General features: G+C 48.2%; 1 protein-coding gene across 4 annotated transcripts in view; it reads right to left on the bottom strand.

Annotated features, from left to right (window-relative positions):
* Positions 1–20,900, bottom strand: part of SEMA5B (semaphorin 5B) — a 121,339-nt gene that overhangs the window by 12,993 nt on the left and 87,446 nt on the right. For all 4 annotated transcript variants that reach the window (XM_033211011.1, XM_033211012.1, XM_033211014.1 and 1 more), the window contains 6 exons: positions 18,244–18,289; positions 6,512–6,574; positions 6,028–6,126; positions 5,291–5,504; positions 3,891–4,176; positions 1,120–1,255 (listed from right to left, as the gene is read on the bottom strand). In XM_033211011.1, coding sequence (XP_033066902.1) covers positions 1,120–1,255; positions 3,891–4,176; positions 5,291–5,504; positions 6,028–6,126; positions 6,512–6,574; positions 18,244–18,289 — 844 coding nt within the window. The remainder of the gene's footprint in view (positions 1–1,119; positions 1,256–3,890; positions 4,177–5,290; positions 5,505–6,027; positions 6,127–6,511; positions 6,575–18,243; positions 18,290–20,900) is intronic.

The following is a 20,900-nucleotide window of genomic DNA, read 5'->3' as shown; positions in this document are numbered from 1 at the left end:
AGGTGGCCGCAGCAGCGGACGCTGATTCTCCAGCATCCCCCACCCCCAGCATCCCTGCTGGGCGTCCTGCACCCTTTCCAGGGTGGGATGCCTCTTCTTTGGGAACTAAGAACAGGAGGCTGGGGAGAAGGGGAAGGAGGATCCTGCCAGGTTTGGGGAAGAGGAGGGAGGAGAGCAAAGAGGACTGGACTATCTAAAAACGGATAATTTGAGTGTGGACGAGCGTCTGGTGATTTTTATGCTGTTGCTGCAGGTGGCCCCTCCTACCTTGGGCCAAGCCCTGCTGTCCCTCTCCTGTGTCCTTGCCAGCTCAAAGTCCTTATGATTTCTAAACCAAAGCTGGAAGCCAACCACTTTTTACTGAGCATCTCCTACATTCCAGGCATATGAACTTTCGGACATTATCTGTGAGGTGTTATATCTTACAGTATTATCCCTAGTTCCAGATAAGGAAAAAGAGACTGCAGGAGGTTGGATGACTTTTTTGTCCAAGGTCACAAAGAGATAGGCTAGATCGGGATCAGGATGGTAGGACTGCAAAGCTTGAGGTCTTTCCCTGCTCCATCCCACGCCCTGGGTGGGAAGCTGGGCGAACATGAAAGTCAACCATCAGCAGCCTCCTCTGCCCCTCATTCTTTCCCCTTCTCTATTACAGGATGGGGGATGCTAACATTACCCACGGCTGGGCCCTAACCACTCCCTGACCACTTCTAGCACTGACCACTTCCAGGAATTAGTAGCCATATTGCACACACTGTGAGAAAGCTCTGGCTAACATCCCCAAATTCCAGCCAGACTGCTTGTGTAGTGCTTTCCTGGTCCTCTACACTGTGGAGAGCTGAGGTCCCACTTCCCTGCCTCCCTGGAGGTATGGACTCACATTTAGAGATGGCTCCGAGCATACTTCCTCGCACTGCCCCTCACCCACTCTCCCTTTCTCCCTCATAGTAGTACAGGCTAATACCCTCAGGGAGCCATTGTGGATCCCAGAGATGGGCATGGACTGGCAGGAACAGATCTGATGTCTGTCTGTGCTAAGCAGTTGGGAATCAGCTTGTGGCTGGTAATCTGGGGGGAAGGCAGTGTGTGAAGACAGGGAAACAGGAGGAGATTCTGTACCTGGAAATTGGGGATGGGGTTGGTGATGGGGAGCCAGGCAGCCCTGGGGTTCTCCTGGTAGCGAAATGGGCCATTGAAAGCCTGGGAGATAGCACTGAGGTTGAAGGCGCAGACAGCAGAAGCCGCAATGCTGTTTCTGAAAGGCAAGAAGTGGTGGGACAAGGCCCTCCCTGTAAGACCTGGCACCCTCGTCATATACCCCACAGCCAGCTGTCATGTCCAATTCCCAATGCTCTGTAAGCATCTCTGATGAGTCTGGTGTACCACCGGGGGGATCTCAAAGGGAGGTGATGTGGTCCTCACACTCTGGAAACCCCCTGGGAACGACCCACTGACAAGAAGCACTGGTGAATCCTTCTGTGCTACTGCCTCCCTCCCTCCCTTATCCAGCAGGAGGCTGAAATACAGTGACTTTCAAACATTGTAGTCCCTGGCCCATGGTAAGAGATATATTTTACCCTACAACTCAGTATAATATGTACACATCCATAAAGAAGTGTATGAACTTACCCTTACTAAATATGTTAAGACTCTGATATTTTATTCCATTCTATTTTGATTTAGTTATTTACAAAAGCTGGTTACCAAGCTACTGATTTATGCCATAGCCTGCCACACCCTGAGTTCAGATGACCCAGGAGACCCTTTCAGTCACAGAAGCATGTTTCCATGAATCTTATATAAACAGCTCACAGAGAGGAAACCACCATACCAAATGCCTCCAGTTCTATTCTTCACATTTAGTTCTTCTCCCAAATGTGTCCATGTCTCTCCACCTCTGCCTGGTTTCAGCTCCCCCTCTAGACCCCTGAATGCTGCACTGTCTTCCTGGTGGTCTGCCCGCAGCCTGTCTAGTCTCCTAATCCATTCTCCACACGGCAGCCAGAGTGGTGAGCGTTTCAAAATGTACCTCTGAGCTGGTTGCTGGCCTGCTTCAAACCTGTCAATAATTTCTCGCTGCTCTTAGAATAAAGATTAAAGCAGTCTGCAGTGTCCTTTGGGACATACCCTCCCTGCCCTACCCCTTCACTCTTTCTTCTCCTCACCCTTAAATGTCTTGCCACACTGATCACTGCTCAGCTCCTGAAATATTTCTTCCCACCTCAAACCTCTGCACATGTTACCTCAGGCTGGAATGCTCCTCTCCCTTAGCTTATTCCTATTCATCTTATAGATGTCACTTCCTACAGGAAACCTTCCCCGATCATCACTCCTCTATACTGTTAGGGGCTTTTCCACACACTGCCTTTGCCCTTTGTAGCATTTATCATGATTAAAATTTGTTGTTAATATCCATCACCCTGTTGAAGCTTTTAAAGGCAGAACCATGTCTGCTTTTGCTCCCTGATGCCCCACTCCTACCAGGACAAGCACCTGCATGGAGAAGGCATGCAATAAATACACTATTTAGAATTCACACTGATGGCGTCAGTTTCGATGCCTCTCTACCTACTCCTGACTCTCATCTCTGTCGACCCCCTCACACTGTCCTTCCTATGGCTAGCCTGACCCTCATCCAGTGCCTGCTATCTGGGGCCCAAAGTGAGCAAACACCACTCCATGACTCATAGGTTTCTGGTATTCCTACAAAGAACATTGTGCAGCCAGTGACTTCCTTGGTCTCGGTGCCCATCCGTCATTGTCTATATCAGAGTGTCCAATCTTTTGGCTTTCCTGGACCACACTGGTAGAAGAATAGTCTTGGACCACACATAAAATACACTAAACACTAACCATTGCTGATGAGCCAAAAAAAAAAAAAATTGCCGGCTGGGTGTGGTGGCTCATGCCTGTAATCCCAGCACTTTGGGAGGCCAAGGTGGGCGGATCACAAGGTCAGGAGATGGAGACCATCCTGGCTAACACAGTGAAACCCCATCTCTACTAAAAGTACAAAAAATTAGCCAGGCGTGGTGCCACACACCTGTAGTCCTGACTACTCGGGAGGCTGAGAGGCAGGAGAATTGCTTGAACCCAGGAGGCAGAGGTTGCAGTGAGCCGAGATCAAACCACTGCGCTCCAGCCTGGGTGACAGAGTGAGACTCCGTCTCAGAAAAAAAAAAAGAAAAAGAAAAGAAAAAAAAAATGCCAAAAAAAAAAAAAGTCTCGTAATGTTTTCAGAAAGTTTACAAATTTGTGTTGGGCCTCATTCAAAGCTGTCCAGGGCCACATGCAGCCCAAAGGCCATGGGCTGGACAAGCTTGGTCTATGGGAGAGTCACTTGATTGGGTTAGCCTCTTACACAGAAGGAGGTGTCATGATCTGTGAGGGTTACTCCTCCTCACACCTAGAAAACAAAAGGGGCTGTCATTCCCAGCCTGGTTTTCCAGCACAGTCTAGATGGGAGGTGATGGCAGGGTTAACAGAAGACTGCTGGTTAGATTGAGCAGAATCCCATAGTCCTAAGGTTGGAAGGGACCTTAGGGAATCCCCGTTGAGCCTCCCTGAGGCTATTGCTGCCTGCTCCCCTCCCCCACATGGCTACATCCACTCATCCAAGGCAGGCTTTTCCACCTTCATCACCAGCATGTTCCTCCTTCATGCAGCCTAAGCCAGATCCATTTGCTTTATTCATCTCTGGCTTAGGCTTGCGCTTCCCAGCAACCCAGAACACGTGCTTACCGCTCCAGAAGCAGTAAGTCACAAAATCCTCAGATGACCCCCGGCAGGAGTCACGGAAGTCCCCATTTTATAGATGAAGCCCACCAGGCCATGAGGCCAGGCCAGCTCCTGACATCACAGGAAAGGGGCTGGCAGAGGACAGGACTCACACATTGGTTGTGAAAACTCCGTAGATGAGGTCCTGCTCCGGCAAGTGGAAGGCACTCTGCAGCTCGTTATAGTAGAAGGGGACCTCTCCCGGGCGGGAGCAGTTGAGCCGGGCCTTCATGAATGTGGTCCATGTGTCCTCCAGCAGGAATCGGCCCCCCACATCATTCTTGCACACGCGGGCCACGCGAGAGTACACGGTGCGTCCACAGTCATGCTCCACTGCGTTCTCCCGCAGGAAGAAGTATGCAAACAGCCCAATATCATAGGCTGCCACGAAGTTTGGCTCTGGGTGGGCAGAAGAGGAAGAAGGGGCAGGCAGGCCAGCGGGGAAGAAGAGGGCAGAGTCAAGAGGACTCAACCACTTCAGTTTTCCCAGATGGGCACCTGACACCCCTCTGCCTGCAAGCTTGGTGACCTGGGGACCCTAACTAACTCTCTTCCCACTTTCAATACCAAGTGAAGCTATAATATTAAACATGTGTTACCGCACACCTCTCACTGGGTGCCAGACACTATCCTAAGTACTTTATGCGGATTAATCCAGTCGATCAACAGATGAGGTAAATCCTATGATTATCCCCATATTATAGATACAACATTGTGGCACAGAGAGGTTAAGTACTTGCTCAAGGACACACAGTATTTAGGTTTGTTCAAAAGTAATTGCAATTTTCGCCCTTACTTTTAATGGCAAAAACCGCTATTACTTTTGCGCCAACCTAATAGTTAGTGAGGAAGCAGGGGTTCAGCCCCAAGGGTTAGGAAACTCATATGGCCCTTTCCATAACCTCTCTCTCTTTCTTTCTTTTTTAAGAGGCTGGCTCTCACTCTTTCGCCCAGGCTGGAGTTCAGGGATGTGATCATAGCTCATTGTAGTCTCAAAACTCCTAGGCTCAGGGCATCCTATCACCTCAGTCTCCTGAGTAGGTAGGAATACAGGCATGCATCACCATGCCTGGCTGATTTATTTTTTATTTTTATTTTTAGAGACAGAGTCTTGCTATGTTGCCCAGGCTGGTCTCCAACTCCTGGCCTCAAGAGATGTTCCTGCCTCAGCATCCCAAAGTATTGGGATTACAGGCATGAGCCACTATACCTGGCCCCATAATTTCTTCTTATCCATAATTTGTTTTCTTAAACAATTCCTAATTATCTCCCTCTCTCCTAATAGCCCACCCTCTCTCTGTTCTGGGGACTCGGGACATCATCTGTGATTTCATCTGGGGCTCATCTCCAGTATGCTCTGGTCTACTCTGCCCTACTCTGGACCTCTTCCTTGATAAGGCGAGTGGGAGCGCTTGCAGAGGTTGGCAGGAAGGAGGATGAATGGGGGGCTCAGGGTGGGCTGGTGGGATCAGAACCAGGGGAGTCCCCGCCCCTGGCACTGGGGCCTCCTTACCATTAAGCCACTTGGAGTTATACTGGGCAGTGCGAAGTGGTGGCCCACTGCCCAGGCTGCGGTAGATGGCAGGGTCCCGACCTGAGAAGTCGATGACCGTGGCCGCATAGAGCTCCCCCTGGGAGGAGATGACAGCTGTGGAGTTGTGGCGTGGGTCGTAGGGGCAGCGGGCCACACCATTGATCTTCTCAATTGTCCTGCTGACGTTCCCCACCTGGGAACAATGGGGAGAAGGGGACACTTTTCCCTGAGGCCCTGGGGCTGCCTGTTCTTTCCATCCGAGTTTTGTTTCCTCCTGGGCCCCGGTCTCTCTGGGCCTCTCCCCTCCTCCAGCGTCATCTCACTGCCCAGCTCACCGTCCCTCTGAGGGAGCAGCCCTCAGGGAGGGAGGGGTCCTCCCAGTAGCTCCATCTGCCTCCAGACCCAGTCAGGACCCTCCAAGGTAAGGCTGACCAATAACATACAGAAGGCCCAGTTCAATTTGAATTTCAGATGAACAGGGAATAAATTTTCAGTATAAGTATATCCCAAACACTTCATGGGGCACATTTATGCTAAAATATCATTTATTGTTTATCTGAACTCCAAATCTAACTGGGTGTCCTTTTATGTTTCTGTTTGGGGTGTCTGTTTGTTTGTTTGCAAAATTCGGCAACGCGCCTTCAAGGCTATGTGCCTGGGCAGGAGAGCCCCCGGCATGGTGCCCCCTTCAGTCTGCTCCACCCTGAGCTGCCCACCTGTCTGCTGGTGCACACGGGGGAAAAGGCATTGGTCCCACACATGAACACCTTCCGGCCTGTGACGATCAGGACTCGCACGTAGTTCTGACACTCCTCCTGAGGCAGGAAGGAAAGGAGCAGACAGCATAGCTCTCCAGGTGTGATGCTGGGTATCTCACCCTCACACCACTGCGTCATGAATGCCAACAAGTCTTCTAAAACACTTCCCTTGACCCCAGATCTACCTGTCCCGATGTCCCAATCACATCTGTGGACGTCCCCTCCCACCAAGGTCATCTCTCCGCCTCACTGCTCACTCAGATGCTCAGGACCAACTGCCCACAGGTGGGCAGGTATCCCCACCTGCCCAAGGAGCCCCAGCTCATCCTGGCCAGGCCTCTCCAGCAGGGGACCTCATATCCACACAGTGCCGCTCCATCCCCACAACCACAGGCCTCCTTCCAGCTCCAGGTGGGACCCCCGGACCGCTGAGACTACGTACCTCAGTCTTCCCTTTGCTTTGGCAGGAGCGGCGCGTGTCCTCACTGGAGGCCCACTCTGTGGCCTGGGGGAGGAACACAGGAACACACAGACATCACATGGCTGTGTCATTCACTGCCACTCACCACCAGAGCAGGCAGCAGCGGGTGTCGGGAGTTGACAGGAAGCTGTGAAGGAGGGATGGTCTGCAGGGTGAGGGCTCCTCTCACTATACCCACATAGGTCTGGGAGGGCTGCCCAGTCTCCTTACCCAGAGGCCTTTCACGGGTGGGCACCCTCAGTCCAACACCCACACTGCCTGCTTTGGTCGGAGGAGGCCTGGAGGAACAGCTTCTGAATCTTTCATCATCCCTATGCAGCTCTGCCCTCGGAGTCAGCCAGGGGGCTGGAAGTGGCCGAAGGACCTTCAATCCCACCCCAGGCCCTGAGTGGGAAATGTGCCTATTCTGTGCCAGATGGCCCTCAACTGAGTGGCAGGCAGGAAAGGAGAAAAGATTTGCAAACCCTGAATGTAGGAGATTTAATTTTCTAATGACAACTCTGGGCTTTTTTCTTAACAGATGGGGAAAACCAAGGTTCTGTGTGACCTAAGCAAGTCACACAGAACCTCGTGTAGAGCAGGGACTGGAACCCACATTTCTGATTCCAAAGGCTATGTGTGTTCCCATAGTCTTAAGGGCTAGCACTTTCCCTTTCCTAATTGCTGCCCTTCCTCCCACCCCCACTGTCTGCACTTTCCTTCTAGCTTCCCTGGTAGCATCACTCATGCTCTGCCGTGGGGTAATGTGTTTGGGGACACAGCTTCCATGAGCGGACCTGCAGGACAGTGCCATGTTCTCACATGTCCATGGCATTAGGAGAGGGCTGTCCCCAACCCAGGATCCCTTCTTCTCCTTCATCTATTCTGCTCTCTCTGAACAGCAGCTGGAGGGAGGTGTGACGCCCTCCACGTCCAGGCAATGTCAACAGCCCTGGTGTGGTTCATTATATATTTCTGGGTCACATGTATAAACATGAACTGCCTACCTGTCCTGGGAGAGGGAACCCTGAGCAAGCAGCTCTGTCATCCAAATGGGGAGGGAAAAAAGAGCCCACCTACTTTTAATTTCTAACAAAGCTGTTTCTAGCCATGAGGTCACTGCCTGCAGAGCTCCAGAGGCCGCAGTGTGGGAGGGGAGGCAGGGGCCGGGAGAGCGAGTAGCAGGCCTCTCTATGCTTTCTAGCCCACAGCCAACCTGCACTGGTGATGGCTGCTTTGTAAGGCAGAGGGAGGCTGACTCCTGCACACCCTGGATTCAGGAGCTGAGTGACGAGTTTGGAGCCCAGGCTTCTGTGTCTCCCAGACCTTGGAGAAGAGCAAAGGACCCTGAGTCTGGCCACAGAGCCACAGTGTTCATCTGGACAGAAACAACTGAGCACTGTCATACTCAGGACCCATCAACTCCCAGGCTGAGCCTGATATGAGAGAAGAGAGGGACATAAATAAGAAATCTCGGGGCTTCTGGGGCTAGAAAAGAGCAATGAGCCACAAACATTGCAGTCGTGCAAGCCAAAAGCCCCGGACGGTGGGTGGCTTTGGGAGGACTGCATGAGCAAAGGGTCCTCAAGTCTCTGAGCAGAGGTCAGCCTTGATCCCATTGAAGGGGGGCTGTACCATAAAAGGAGTTAAAGTTACGCTGGACTCAACAATGGGACAGGCACTGTGCCAGGGACTTGACACACTTTTTCTCTTTGATCCTCACAGATAACAGTGAAAAACACGTAGACTTTTGCTTGTTTTACAGGGAAGAAAACTAAAGTCCAGAGAGCCGGAGCAATTTGCCCAAGGTCACACAGCTAGTAAACGAGAAACAAGATGCGAATCCAGACAACTGACACCAGAACGAAGCTCTTTCTGCTATATCCTGCAGCCTCTCATGGTGAACAGATTTCTCTAACCAAAAGTTAGACCACATGCCCCAAAAAGAGTACATGTGTTTATAGAGAGAACAGCACAGAATGGCTTTTTTGAAACCATTTATTTATTTTTAATTCATTTCAAAAATTATTTTTATCAAATTAATGATGCACAGAGTTTAAAAAGTTAAATAGTATTAAAATGTATTCAATAAAACCCTGGCGACCCACTCCTCCCATACCCCACCCCTTTTCCCAAGGACAACCACCTCCACTTGTTTCTCTGTTTTTTAAAATCCATTTCTAAAAAGGATGCATCAATCTCAGGCTTCATCTTTTGAATTCCTGTTACGGAGGTGAAGACTTTTCCCACTTACCCACCACCATTCTTCCCAACACCAAAGCACACATGACATTTCCCATCTCCCCATCCTCCCATTATAATGACAGTTTTAATTAAAATCAACATTGGTATTTACAGCCAGTACCCCAGATTTCACTGAATGTATGGCACCATCAATTTGTAATATGAACCACTGAGAAAGAAAATTGCTGCCAATCAAATGTTCTTATTAGTTAAAATTTTAACGTAAACATATTGAAAGTGCTCTTATTTAGACATACGTTTTATCATATATCAATCTTGTGCATACAAAAAATATACGCAAAACTGAGTATCCTTAAACCTTTGAATTGAGCGTTCATCTCTTCTGAATCACTTTTTAGAGTTGTCAGTGCTCATTTTTGTTGTTTGTCTGTTTAGAGAACCATTCTTTGAACTACCTAGGTGTCAGTGTTACAGTAATTCTTACAGAGCATTCCACTCTGGTCTCCACAATTTTCTTCCATACCACTGACCTCATCCTTCAAGTTTGGATGCTTACAGAATGGGCGCCATACCAAAAGATGCCCACAGGTTTTCTGACAAACCAGGACTCACATTCTTCCCTTGTGTGATCCTAAAGTGGTTTGTGGACTGAAACGTCGAGGGTTTGCTGTTGTCTGGTCAGAACACCAGAAAAAATGACTAAGTTCACACCTGCACGGGCATGACAACATCAAGACTGCACCTGGCTGATAGTGACTGTCAGATGTTTTTGACTGAAAGACATGTCCCGATTTCAGACTCATTGAAATGTGAAAACATGTGCATGTGAGTGAGAATCAATGAAATATTCGTATGCTGATAAGGTTTCCTTTTTTGAACAACGTTTTGTTTTTCCTGGACTGAATAATTGTCTCGATTGTCTCCATTTGCTTGTTTTGTGTGTACCTGTCACCAATTTTCCCCAAGTGTCCAACAGGTCTTACACATCCCTCTCAATATGATTTTTTTTTTTTTTTTTAGTTTTTTGGAGACAAGGTGTTACTCTGTCGCCCAGGCTGCAGTACAGTGACACAATCATGGCTCACTGTGGCCTCGACCTCCCGGATGTTAGTCCAAACTGCACCATTTTAAGCTTCCCCACTATTTCGCAAACCTTGGTCAAAGTGAAACATTTCCCAGGCATTCGGGCTGTGAGAAACATCCTTCCTAACCACCTGACCACAAGGTAAACAAAGGCCCAACTAAAGAAACATCCCTGTCATATCTCACTGGGCAAAGGTCCAAGGAACACCGTGATGACATTCCACGGGAATAAGGGCCAGAACCGCCTCATCATGGGAACATCTTATCAATATCCCGCCGGGCAGCAAGCCATACTGCCCAGACCCCTCCTGCCCACACCTGCAAGTACCCCCAGCCTGTAGGCAGCGGTGGGCTCTGGCATTAGGCTAGTTTCCCACTTCTATAGGTTTTATGCTGGACATAAAGCTTGCATTTGCTGTTGAGCCACCCTCTTGCTATGTGTGTGTCTTTCTTTAAAACCTAACACTGAGCTCAGGTGATCCTCTTGCCTCAGCCTTCCAAGTAGGTGGGAACACAGGTGCACACCACCACACTCGGCTAGTTTTTAAAATTATCTGTACACACAGGGTCTTGCTATATTGCCCAGACTTGTCTCATACTCTTGGTCTCAAGTCATCTGCTCCCCTCGGCCTCCCAAAGTGCTGGGATTACAGGTGTAAGCCACCATGCTGGCCTCAATATGATTTTCTTACTGCATGCACAAATGATTCAGATAATCTGCAAGTTCCCATCCTCTTCCTCATCCACCAACCTCCATCCTCCTGCTCAGTGTTCTGGCTGCTCTTGAGGCCTCCTGCTTGACTGTTAGCCTGGGACTTACCTTCTTTCCTCTCCTGCTTTCTGAATCCCATCTTTCCCTCTTTCTTGATTTATTCGCTTATTTTGGTGGAACACATCTCCAGTATCTTCCTAGGAAAAGGAACATGGTAGATCAGTTTTTCAAATTCTTGCATGTCTGATTTATTCTGTCTTCATACTTGATTGGTAGTTTTGATACCAAATTCTAGATTGAAAATAACTTTCACTTGGAATTTTAAAGGCATTTATTCCTCTGTTGTCTTCTAAGTTCCAGCGTTGCTATTGAGGAGTCTGACGACATTTTCTTTTTCTGTTTTTCTTTAGGCTCCAGACACTTTTAGGATCTTCTCCTTAATAACAGTGTCCTGAATTTCACACTGATGTGCCTTAGGATGGGTCGCTTTTGGGAACTCAGTCAACCTTTTAGCATTGAAGACTCATTCTCTGTTTTGGTGAATTTTCTTATGTTAGTTCATCCTTAATTTCTTCCTCACCTTTTCTTCTATTTTCTTTTGGGAACTCTTAATATTCCAATCCACTGTTGGCCTTTGTGCATTGATCCTCTAGTTTTATGATATTTCTCTCCTACGTTTCATTTCTTGTTTTTTGTTGTTCTGGTAGGTTTTTCTTCAACATTATTTTCTAATCCTTCAATTCAATGTTTATTTTCCCAATCACATTTTAAATTTCCATATTTTAAGTTTATTGTTTTATAAATAAAATACTTTGCATATCTCAGAAGATACTAATTGGCTGTTTATTATTAATCGAATTTTTTTTTTTTTTTGAGACAGACTTTTGCTCTGTTGCCCAGGCTGGAGTGTAGTGACACGATCTCTGCTCACTGCAACCTCTGCCTCCCAGGTTCAAGCGATTCTCCTGCCTCAGCCACCTGAGTAGCTGGGATTATAGGCATGCCCCACCACACCCAGCTAATTTTTTGTATTTTTAGTAGAGACGGGATTTCGCCATGTTGGCCAGGCTGGTGTTGAACTGCTGACCTCAGATGATCCACCCACCTTGGCCTCCCAAAGTGCTGGGATTACAGGCATGAGCCACCCTGCCCAGCCAAATTTTTTTTATTATTATTATTTCTCTCATTGTTTCTGTTTCTGACAGTATTTCTCATTCCATTTGCTTGTTTTGGCCTTCTCTTTCACTTTAGAGGCTTTCCTCAAGTGTCTGGTGATTTCTGGCTATTTGTTCATACCTAAAAATAAATTACTAACCATTTCCCCCAGAAAGGAACCAGGGCTTCTTGGAGAAATGGCTGATTCCAGATCTGGGGCAACAAATGCACAAGGTAAGGCTGGAACTTTCTGTCACATCAGATACCAAGGATGTAGTCAAAGATGACTAGGGTGGGTCTAAAGGAACCTGGGAGTCAACATGAAGAGGTCCCTGCTGGTGAAAGATGGGGTAATCATGAAAGATAACTGCAATGGATTGAAAGACATCAACAATGTTTATATCCACCAGTCTGTGGTGAACATGATAATAAAAGACAAATTAATTGATCACCATTGAAAGATACTAGCAAACCAGCTCATTATTTGAAAACTGGTAAATAAAGATGGAATATCAAATATTTATCCTGCCTTTCCTATATGACTATTCACTGGGTCATCATGTAGTAGATGAAGAAAAGGTGTTTTTCCTTTCTTTTTTTTTTTTTTTTTTTGAGACAGAGTTTCACTCTTGTTGCTCAGGCTGGAGTGCAATGGTGTGATTTCAGTTCACTGCATCCTCCGCCTCCCAGTGATTCTCCTGCCTGAGCCTCCTGAGTAGCTGGGATTACAGGTGTGTGCCACCACACTCAGCTAATTTTGTATTTTTAGTAGAGACAGGGTTTCACCATGCTGGCCCAGCTGGTCTCGAACTCCTGGCCTCAGGTGATCCACCCGTCTTGGTCTCCCAAAGTGCTGGGATTATAGGCGTGAGTCACTGCGCCCGGCCCAAAAAGTTTGTTTTTATAAAAGTAGCCCAGGTAATTGATTGTAATACCTAAAGAATTAAGGGATCTAGAAACAGATCATCATTGGTTACTAACATCAAAAGAGAGAAAATCAGACACTGTGTACCTCCTAAAGAAAGAACACAAGAACACCTATGAAGAAATCTTGCCAGAATCTAAATTGAATGGAGTTTTTAGCTCTAACAATCAATGTACAGGTGATACAGGGAAGAGAGCAACATGTTCAGTCATGCCACCTGCATTACAATCAGCAAAATCCAGGCTGTGGGAAACTCTCTAGGACAGGTGACCAGGCTTCTTCAATAAAAAACTGCACAGAGAGAAATATTGTTTTAAAGAGACATAGCAACAAATTGCAGCATATTTGAATCCTGATTCAAATAACTGAAATTATTTTAAACTTTTATAAGTAGGGAAATGTAAACATTAACTGGACATTTAGTGATATGAAGTTTTAACTTTGGGCCACTTACATAAAAAGAATCCCAGCCTGGTATGGTGGCTTACACCTGTAATTGCAGCACTTTGGGAGGCTGAGGCAGGAGGACAGCTTGAGGCCAGGAGTTGGAGGTTGCAGTGAGTAATGACTGTGCCACTAGCCTTAGTGACAGAGTCAGACCCACCTCAAAAAAAAAAAGAAAAAATCCCTATTTTTTAGAAATGTATACTGAAATATTTATGGATATTATGATATATCTGAGATTTGCTTCAGGACAGGGACGTGGGGGGATATATGTAGATGAAAGATGATTGACCATGAGCTGATAATTGTTAAAGCTTTTAAGTGCTATTGAGTACACAGGGTTCATGTACAATTCTCTTTGCTTTTGTGTGTGTATGAAATTACATGATAAAAAAGCATCTTTGTTTGTTTGCCTTAAGAGTAAAGTACTAAGCAGCTCACTGGAAACTCCATGGGAGGGCTCATAGAGACTGGTGGGCTTCTCCTAGGGTGCTGGGTGAGGAGCCTTTTTCACTGGGAGACCCTCATATCATATTCTAAAAGTCTGGTCTCTGGGGTCATTGAGTTTTTCCAGCAAAGACTCCCTCAGTCTCCTGCCTGGAAGTGGGGCTGGGGGAGCAGGGGGTGGGAGGAGGAAGTAGACTTTCGTTTGATCACACCCCATCAGTGCCCTTTAGGAGTCTCTAAATATAGGGCGTTTCCAGTTGAATGTTTGGAGAAAGGGTCTTGGTTTCCTTTCTTGGAGGCAGGGAGAAGATGGAAGAAGGGATTGCTGTTCGGGATGGGATAGGAGACCTGGGTCCCAACCCTTTAATTTAGAGAATTTCAATCAATCCTCCCTTTTATCCTTGTACCTCATCCTCACATCACACAATATGGAACATCCAATTTTGGGGCCCTTCTGAGGAGTCAGCTGCCTGTCCACTGCCTCCCCTCTGCAAGCCAATCTGCTCTATCCACTTTTCTTTCCTCCTTTTCTTCCTTTTCTCTCTCTCTCTTTCTTTTCTTTTCTTTCTTTCTTTCTTTCTTTCTTTCTTTCTTTCTTTCTTTCCTTCCTTCCTTCCTTTCTTTCTTTCTTTCTTTCTTTCTTCTATCTTTCTCTCTTTCTTCTTTCTTTTTTTCCCCTCCCTCCCTCCCTCCCTCCCTTCCTTCTTTCTTTCTTTCTTTTTGACAGCGTCTCGCTTTGTTGCCCAGTCTGGGGTGCAGTGGTGCCATCCCTGCTCACTGCAACCTCCACCTCTCGGGTTCAAGTGATTCCCGAGTAGCCTCAGCCTCCTGAGTAGCAGGGATTACAGGTACCCACCACCATGCCCAGCTAATTTTTGTAGAGATGGGGTTTTACCATGTTGGCCAGGCTGGTCTTGAACTACTAACCTCAGGTGATCTGCCCGCCTCAGGCTCCCAGAGTGCTGGGATTACAGGCGTGAGCCACTGTGCCCAGCCTCTGTCCACTTTCCATTGCCCCAGAATGCATAATCTCTTCTTCACTGACATCTTTTTCATTCTCTCTGTTGTTGTGAATGTGCACACTTTAAAATTTCTCACTCTTTTTAGTGGAGTTTTGTGAAGGGGTGGAGAGAGATGTGTCTGATCAATCTGGAACAGAGTGCTTTAAACAAGGGCTGTCCCAGAAATTCCAGGATGATCTCTAGTAACAGTAGCTCTGTGGTTTTCATGCTGTGAGAGGAAGCAGGCAACACTCAGGGACGTGGATCATCTCCCTGTAAATTCAGCAACTCCCATAGACACTTGGAGGCCAGGGACAACGGCTGAGTGTCAACACATTTTTGGAGCATTAAGTCCACTGCTTAGTGGAGTTTAAACTTCAAACCACTCCAGGGCTGCCAGATTTGAGCTTGGAGGACGTGGAGATAAACTGGAAGAGAGCTCAGGCATTGCCCTCTATGTCTGCCCAGGCCCGAACAAAGCCCCATTATGCATCCTGATGCATATGTGCAGAACAGTCCTCGTTTCTGCCTTGCAGGATATCTGGCAAACCAAGATCATAAATCTGTTGCAATTAGGCCTCCAGCCAGGTCGTCCCATGGAACTGTTCTGGCAAAGGTCGCTCACGAGCTCCTAATTGCCAACTCCAAGACAGCTTATCATGCTGGTCCTCTCAGCAGCCAGGGGACGCTGTCGATCACTGGCCTCCTTTTCTTTCCCGGTACCAGTTTATTAAGTTAGACTGATAAATAACCATACAGGTGAGCTGATTTGATTTCCCCCTACTCCTCCATCCCCAACACACATACTGCCCCATCTGCTCCAGCTGCACCTCTTCCCTACTTCAGAGCTTGGAGGATTGGGAAGGAGCTGGGCATTCAATTTTCTTTAAGGAAGAGTGGTTTACATAAATTGTTTAATAGGGGTTAGGTACTTAGAAGTCCCTTAATGGATACTGGTTTGCAAAAACTGTTTACATTTAGATTTTTCTTTACGGAATGTTAATTATTTAAGCTATCAATAAAGCACTGAGTTTTAAGTTTGCTTAAATCATGCCCTGGGGCCAAGTGGGAGAATCAGTTGGCTCCTTAATGGAGAGTTTTAACCCAAGCGTAGACCCAGGCCACAGGGAGAGTAGAGGAAGCTGGGCTGGGGGACCCTGGCCCAGCCGCCCCTGTCAGCGAAGTGGTGCAGATCATTTTTAGCACTTGGTTGCTGGTGACAGCAGACACTGAGAACTGAAAGCTTATAACCAGGGACCCAAAGCCCCCAGAGAGGGCACTGGCAGGACAGCCCCTGAAGTCAGGCTTTGAGAGTTACAAGTCGGGGCTTCCTCACCAGGCCAGACAACAGACAGGAGGACCCGGCACTGAAGACCAGAGGCCAAGGTCTGCTCCAGGGGACACTGGACGGCCCGCCCCAACCTCTTGCTTGTTCTCTCCCCTCTGTGGACAGATGGCACACACCAGGGTGGGAATGTGGACATAAAATGTATTTATTTCCTTAGTTCTGTCACGGTGAATCCAGTCTGAAATACTGAGGTCAGGCCCCTAAGAGACACTCTGGGAAAGGTGGTCAAGCCAGTTCCTGGCACTTTGGGGGCTTGTCTGTAGGGCCCTTCAGGGAATGCCCTTGGAGCTGAGACCCTGCTCCAAGCCTGAGCTATGGGCTGCTATAAGATACCTGCCCCAGGCTGACACCAGGGTCAACACTGACCTGGATGAACCAAACCCCAGAATTCAGTCATCAAGCGCAGAGTCTTTTTTTTTTTTTTTTTTGAGACGGAGTCTTGCTCTTTCGCCGGGCTGGAGTGCAGTGGACGGATCTCAGCTCACTGCAAGCTCCGCCTCCCGGGTTTACGCCATTCTCCTGCCTCAGCCTCCGGAGTAGCTGGGACTACAGGCGCCCGCCACCTCGCCCGGCTAGTTTTTTGTATTTTTTTAGTAGAGACGGGGTTTCACCGTGTTAGCCAGGATGGTCTCGATCTCCTGACCTCGTGATCCGCCCGTCTCGGCCTCCCAAAGTGCTGGGATTACAGGCTTGAGCCACCGCGCCCAGCCAAGCGCAGAGTCTTAACAGCCTTGCTTTTATTTCTGTGTATCTGTTTCTCTTCCTCCCTTCAGCCACATTACACTCCCAGAAGGCCTTCATCTGCACACCACAGGAAGCAAATAAAAAGCCAGCTGCCTGGAGCTCAGGGTGGGCCCCCTGGGTCCACTTCCTCCCGCCCACTTTGAACCTCCTCTGCACTGGCTTCCCCCAGGCCCCGACCTGCTGAGTTTGGCATCTTGGCTTACTTTCCTGCCAGTTGGAAACTAGGCTCTGGACTGGCTGCCTGTGACTGAGCTGACGGGCCACAAGATGCTGCTTCTGGGGAACATCCCCTGCCTCGCTCCAGCCCAGATCCCAGGAATACGCTGCACAGCCCCTCAAGGGAATCCTATGTGATCTCTTATGTGCATATTCCTTGCGGCAAGGTACCAAGCCTGATTCACTTTGGAACTCAAATGCCTTGTACCATGCCTAGGATGAGACTGGCCTTCGGTAGTTATTCAACAAATGTTTATTGGGTGGGTGAATTGATGGATGGATGGATGGGCAGGCTGGCTAGTAAAGGTATGGATAGAAGGACAGATGGACAGATAGATGGACAGATGGACAAATGAATGGCATTTTCTTTCAATTTGCCTTAGTTCCTCCCAACCCTTCCCTTCCAATGGGCACACATTTTCTGCTTCCTTATACCTCCCCTCTAGCAACCAGCCAAGAGCTGCAACGCCCCTGGGTGTGTGGACCCAGGTGTGGCCAGAATGTCATACCAGCTTCCCAAGAAGGTCTCCCCTGTGGCAGCGAAACTCCATACCAAACAGCCCAGCACAGGATTAAGTTCTAACTTCTGATTAGGTTAGTCACTCATCATATTTTCCTGAAGGCCAGAGACTCTGCATTTCTTATAGTCCCGTGGCCCCTAGCTGAGTTCTGGTACACAGTAAGTGCTCAATCAATGCTTAATCATTGGGAGACCAGAACATGTCTCCTAGACATGAGAATTGAGGCTCTCCCCTCATTGAAGAAGAAGAGATGGCCTTCCTTTCTTTACAATATTCAGCCTCTGCAAAGATGGTTTGGCATCTGTTTCTCAATCTGGGATAAATGTTCTGGATCAAGGAGTCCCATTAAAACGCCTCTCAGAGCACTTAGGGAATTATGCTTGGGAAGTCCTTCCTGGCAGAAGATAATAAATCAATCACAGCTCAGAGAAAATGCTGAGTGAGCATGGGATCCTTCAGACTGGGCTAGGAAAGGAACTAGGAACACTCTTTCCATGGAGGCCTGAACTCAGAGACCCTCCGGTGGATCCAGGTTGGGGACCTACAATAACCAACCAATCCAGTTTGCCCTGTATTGTCCCAGTTTTTGCACTGGAAGTTCTGCATTCTCAGTCAGGGACAGTTGGTCACCCCAGCCTGGTGTTCTTTTCCTCCCTTCCTCATTAGCAGCCTTGCTGCATGATGCAAGAGCCCTGTATGCCTCTGTGTTTATGTGAGCCACACCCCGCCTCCACATACATTCCCTGCAGTGACCCTGATAGCTAGGGTCTGAGTCCATGGCCAGTGAAAAGAACAAGTGGCTCCTGTTTTCAACTTTAGTGGCTGAATTCTGAATGGCGCCACTTGTGTTGCCCTGCCTTGGGCTCTGGAATAGGGGAAATTACAGGAAGGGAAGGGAAGAAAGCAATCGTACCTGAAGAAGAGAGACATTGGCAAGGCTGAGTCTGAAGAGGTAGTTCCTGTGAAAATGGAAACAGACATCCTAAGTGACGCTGGTTCTGCAGGCAGGACCCAGGGAGCAGCTTCCTGGCTCGGGCCTCCTGGGATGCCAGGACTGGGTGCTGATTGCCTAGGGCCAATCCCCAAGGAGAGCTTTACCTCCATTTGCTCACTTAATCTTCACACAACCCTGGGAGGACATCCAGGAATCTTCATGTTACAGATGATGAAGCAAGGTGGGTAAATGGCCCAAGTCACCAAGATAGTAAGTGAAGGAGTCAGGATTGAAACCCAGACTTTCCTCCAAGTCCCATGTTGTCTCTGCTCCCAGCCAACTCAGCTGGCCCAGGGAGGAACCCCTTGACCCCACCTTTTCCAAACATGGAGGCTGTTAAACATAAAGCCTCACAGCACTCTTACAGGGATGTAGACAGCCAGCTTCCTCCTACCCCAGCCCGCCACCCTGACCCACCCCTCCTCACACAGGCCAGCCATCTCTCCTGGCTCCACGTCCCAGGGTCCTGAGTCCGGTTTGTTTGTTCATCTCCTGCAGTCTCTCCAGCAGTCAGTGACTCCGGGTCTGACCTTTCTGTGGCCACCTCTCTGGACCACCCTCTCTCCTCTAGCCCAAATGACCCCATCCACCACCTCACCATCCTTCTCCCCACAGTCCAGCCTGCACAGGGCTTCCAGGCTCACCTACCTCAAGCCATTTTCACCTTCAGTAATAAAGAGGATACTACTAGTAATAATGATATCAGACACTTTTTGAGTACCATAAGTGTCAGCCACTGCTGCAATTTCTTTGCATGGATGCTGGAGCCAGAAGGCCACTGTGCACAGGCAGGGAGAATTCCAGCTCAGCCACCTGCCACCTTCTGAGAGCCTCAGTGCCTGCATCTGTACAATGGGGAAGTGAATGGCTGTCTTTCTTATTTCACAGGACTGTGGAGACAGAGGAATGGTGTGATGCACATTAAAAGGTTCTGTTCATGTTGAACAGATGTAAAGTCTTAGTTTCCCCAACAATTTTCTTGCTTTGGTTCTTCTGTCTTCTTTTGGCTATTCCTATTTCGCTTCCTAAACTTTTTAGGAATAAAGACTTTAGAAAGTTCTGGCCTACCTCAGCTGAGGAGGGAAATGAGGGGAAAGGCTGTGGAGTGGGCCAGAAAGAGAAAGAGGGGCCCGTGTTGAAGGAATCCAGAGCCGGAAGGAGACGCCGCAGGCCGAGAGGCTTCTTTCCCAGCTCTGGCTCCAGGCCCAGGTCCCACTCAGCTTCTTTGCTGTCCTGGGGCTGGGGGGGCCTCCTGGGTGACCTTGGCTCCAGGCCTCTGCTGTCCTTCCCCAACTCCCTCCCCAAGTCCTTAGCAGAGCTCTCCCCGTCCCACCCTCCTGGGCTGGGAACAGATGAGCTCCAGCTTATGGCTGTGCCCCAGCTGCCTGCTCAGGTAACACAGGCATCTGCTCACAGCTTTAACAAATTAGGGGAAACATTGCATCACTTTATTCATTTTTATCCCATCAAAAATCATTCATCACAACATTGCAGTCAGCTCTCCTGGGAGCTGGAATATGAGAACAGAGAGAAATCTCTGTAGCCTGACCCACCCTAAATCCCTTGTGGAACAAGGAGGGTTATAAATGAATATAAAATTTCCCTAGCCTGAATTCCAGAGGTCCAGGGGTCAAGAAGAAGGGAAGACAATATCAGGCAGAAGAAAAGGAGGAAGGAAAATGAGCTGGAGACAGGAAAAGAAAGTGGCCAAGGACCCACTACGTTGGTTCTAAGAAGCCTGAGGGACCAGGTCTAGAATTGATTTTCCCGTCCATCTGAGGGCATAGCCAGGCTCAAGGATGCAGGAAAAAGTGTCCCTCCATCTGTGTGTGGGAAGCCTCCAGAGAGAAAACATAAACACCTTCTGGGGAAGCCGCAGAGAAGATCAGGAAGAACAGTGTGACCACAGTCACAGGGTAACCTAACCTCTCCAAGCTTCCGTTTCCTGGTCCATAAAATGGGGGTACATAGAACCCACTTCCTGGGTTCAGCCACTCATGAAGATTCAATGATTTATTGCAGGCATCATTTACTACATGTATTAGATTAAACACATGTGTGATTTACTACATTTACTACATGCAATAACTGACTTACTACATATATAGCACATGCCTGGCACATGGCCATTGCAGAATAAATGGCAGCTTTCGAAATGCTTTCACAAGGCTCAGAGCAGAATCTTCGGATGCTACCATCTAGGTTTGTTAAAGTACACATGTAAAACGGGAGAAATCAGAATTAGGTTGAAGGATCACATCAAGGCCAGTTTCCTGATTGTAATGTTGTCCTACAGTAATGCAAGATGTTAGCCTTGGGGGAAACTGGGTGAAAGGTATATGGGATCTCTCTCTATTATTTCTTACAACTGTAGGTAAATCTACAATCATCTCAAAATAGAGAGTAAAACAACTACTCTCTTTGCTGGGAAAATAAAGTCCATCCTCTTGTATACTTGCATATGGACAGACTCCCTCTGGGGGGACAGTCAAGAATCTCACCACTGGGTGCACCTTCAGTTGGGGGTCCTGCTTGTTTGAGGGGGTGGCCCTGCTTTTCACCATATACTCCTTTGT

The sequence above is a fragment of the Trachypithecus francoisi genome, unplaced genomic scaffold (assembly GCF_009764315.1).
Source record: "Trachypithecus francoisi isolate TF-2019V2 unplaced genomic scaffold, Tfra_2.0 Lachesis_group0, whole genome shotgun sequence".
NCBI classification, from domain to species: Eukaryota; Metazoa; Chordata; class Mammalia; order Primates; family Cercopithecidae; genus Trachypithecus; species Trachypithecus francoisi.
The sequence above is the reverse complement of the archived record's forward strand: the minus strand, read 5'-3'. Positions and strand labels throughout refer to the sequence as shown.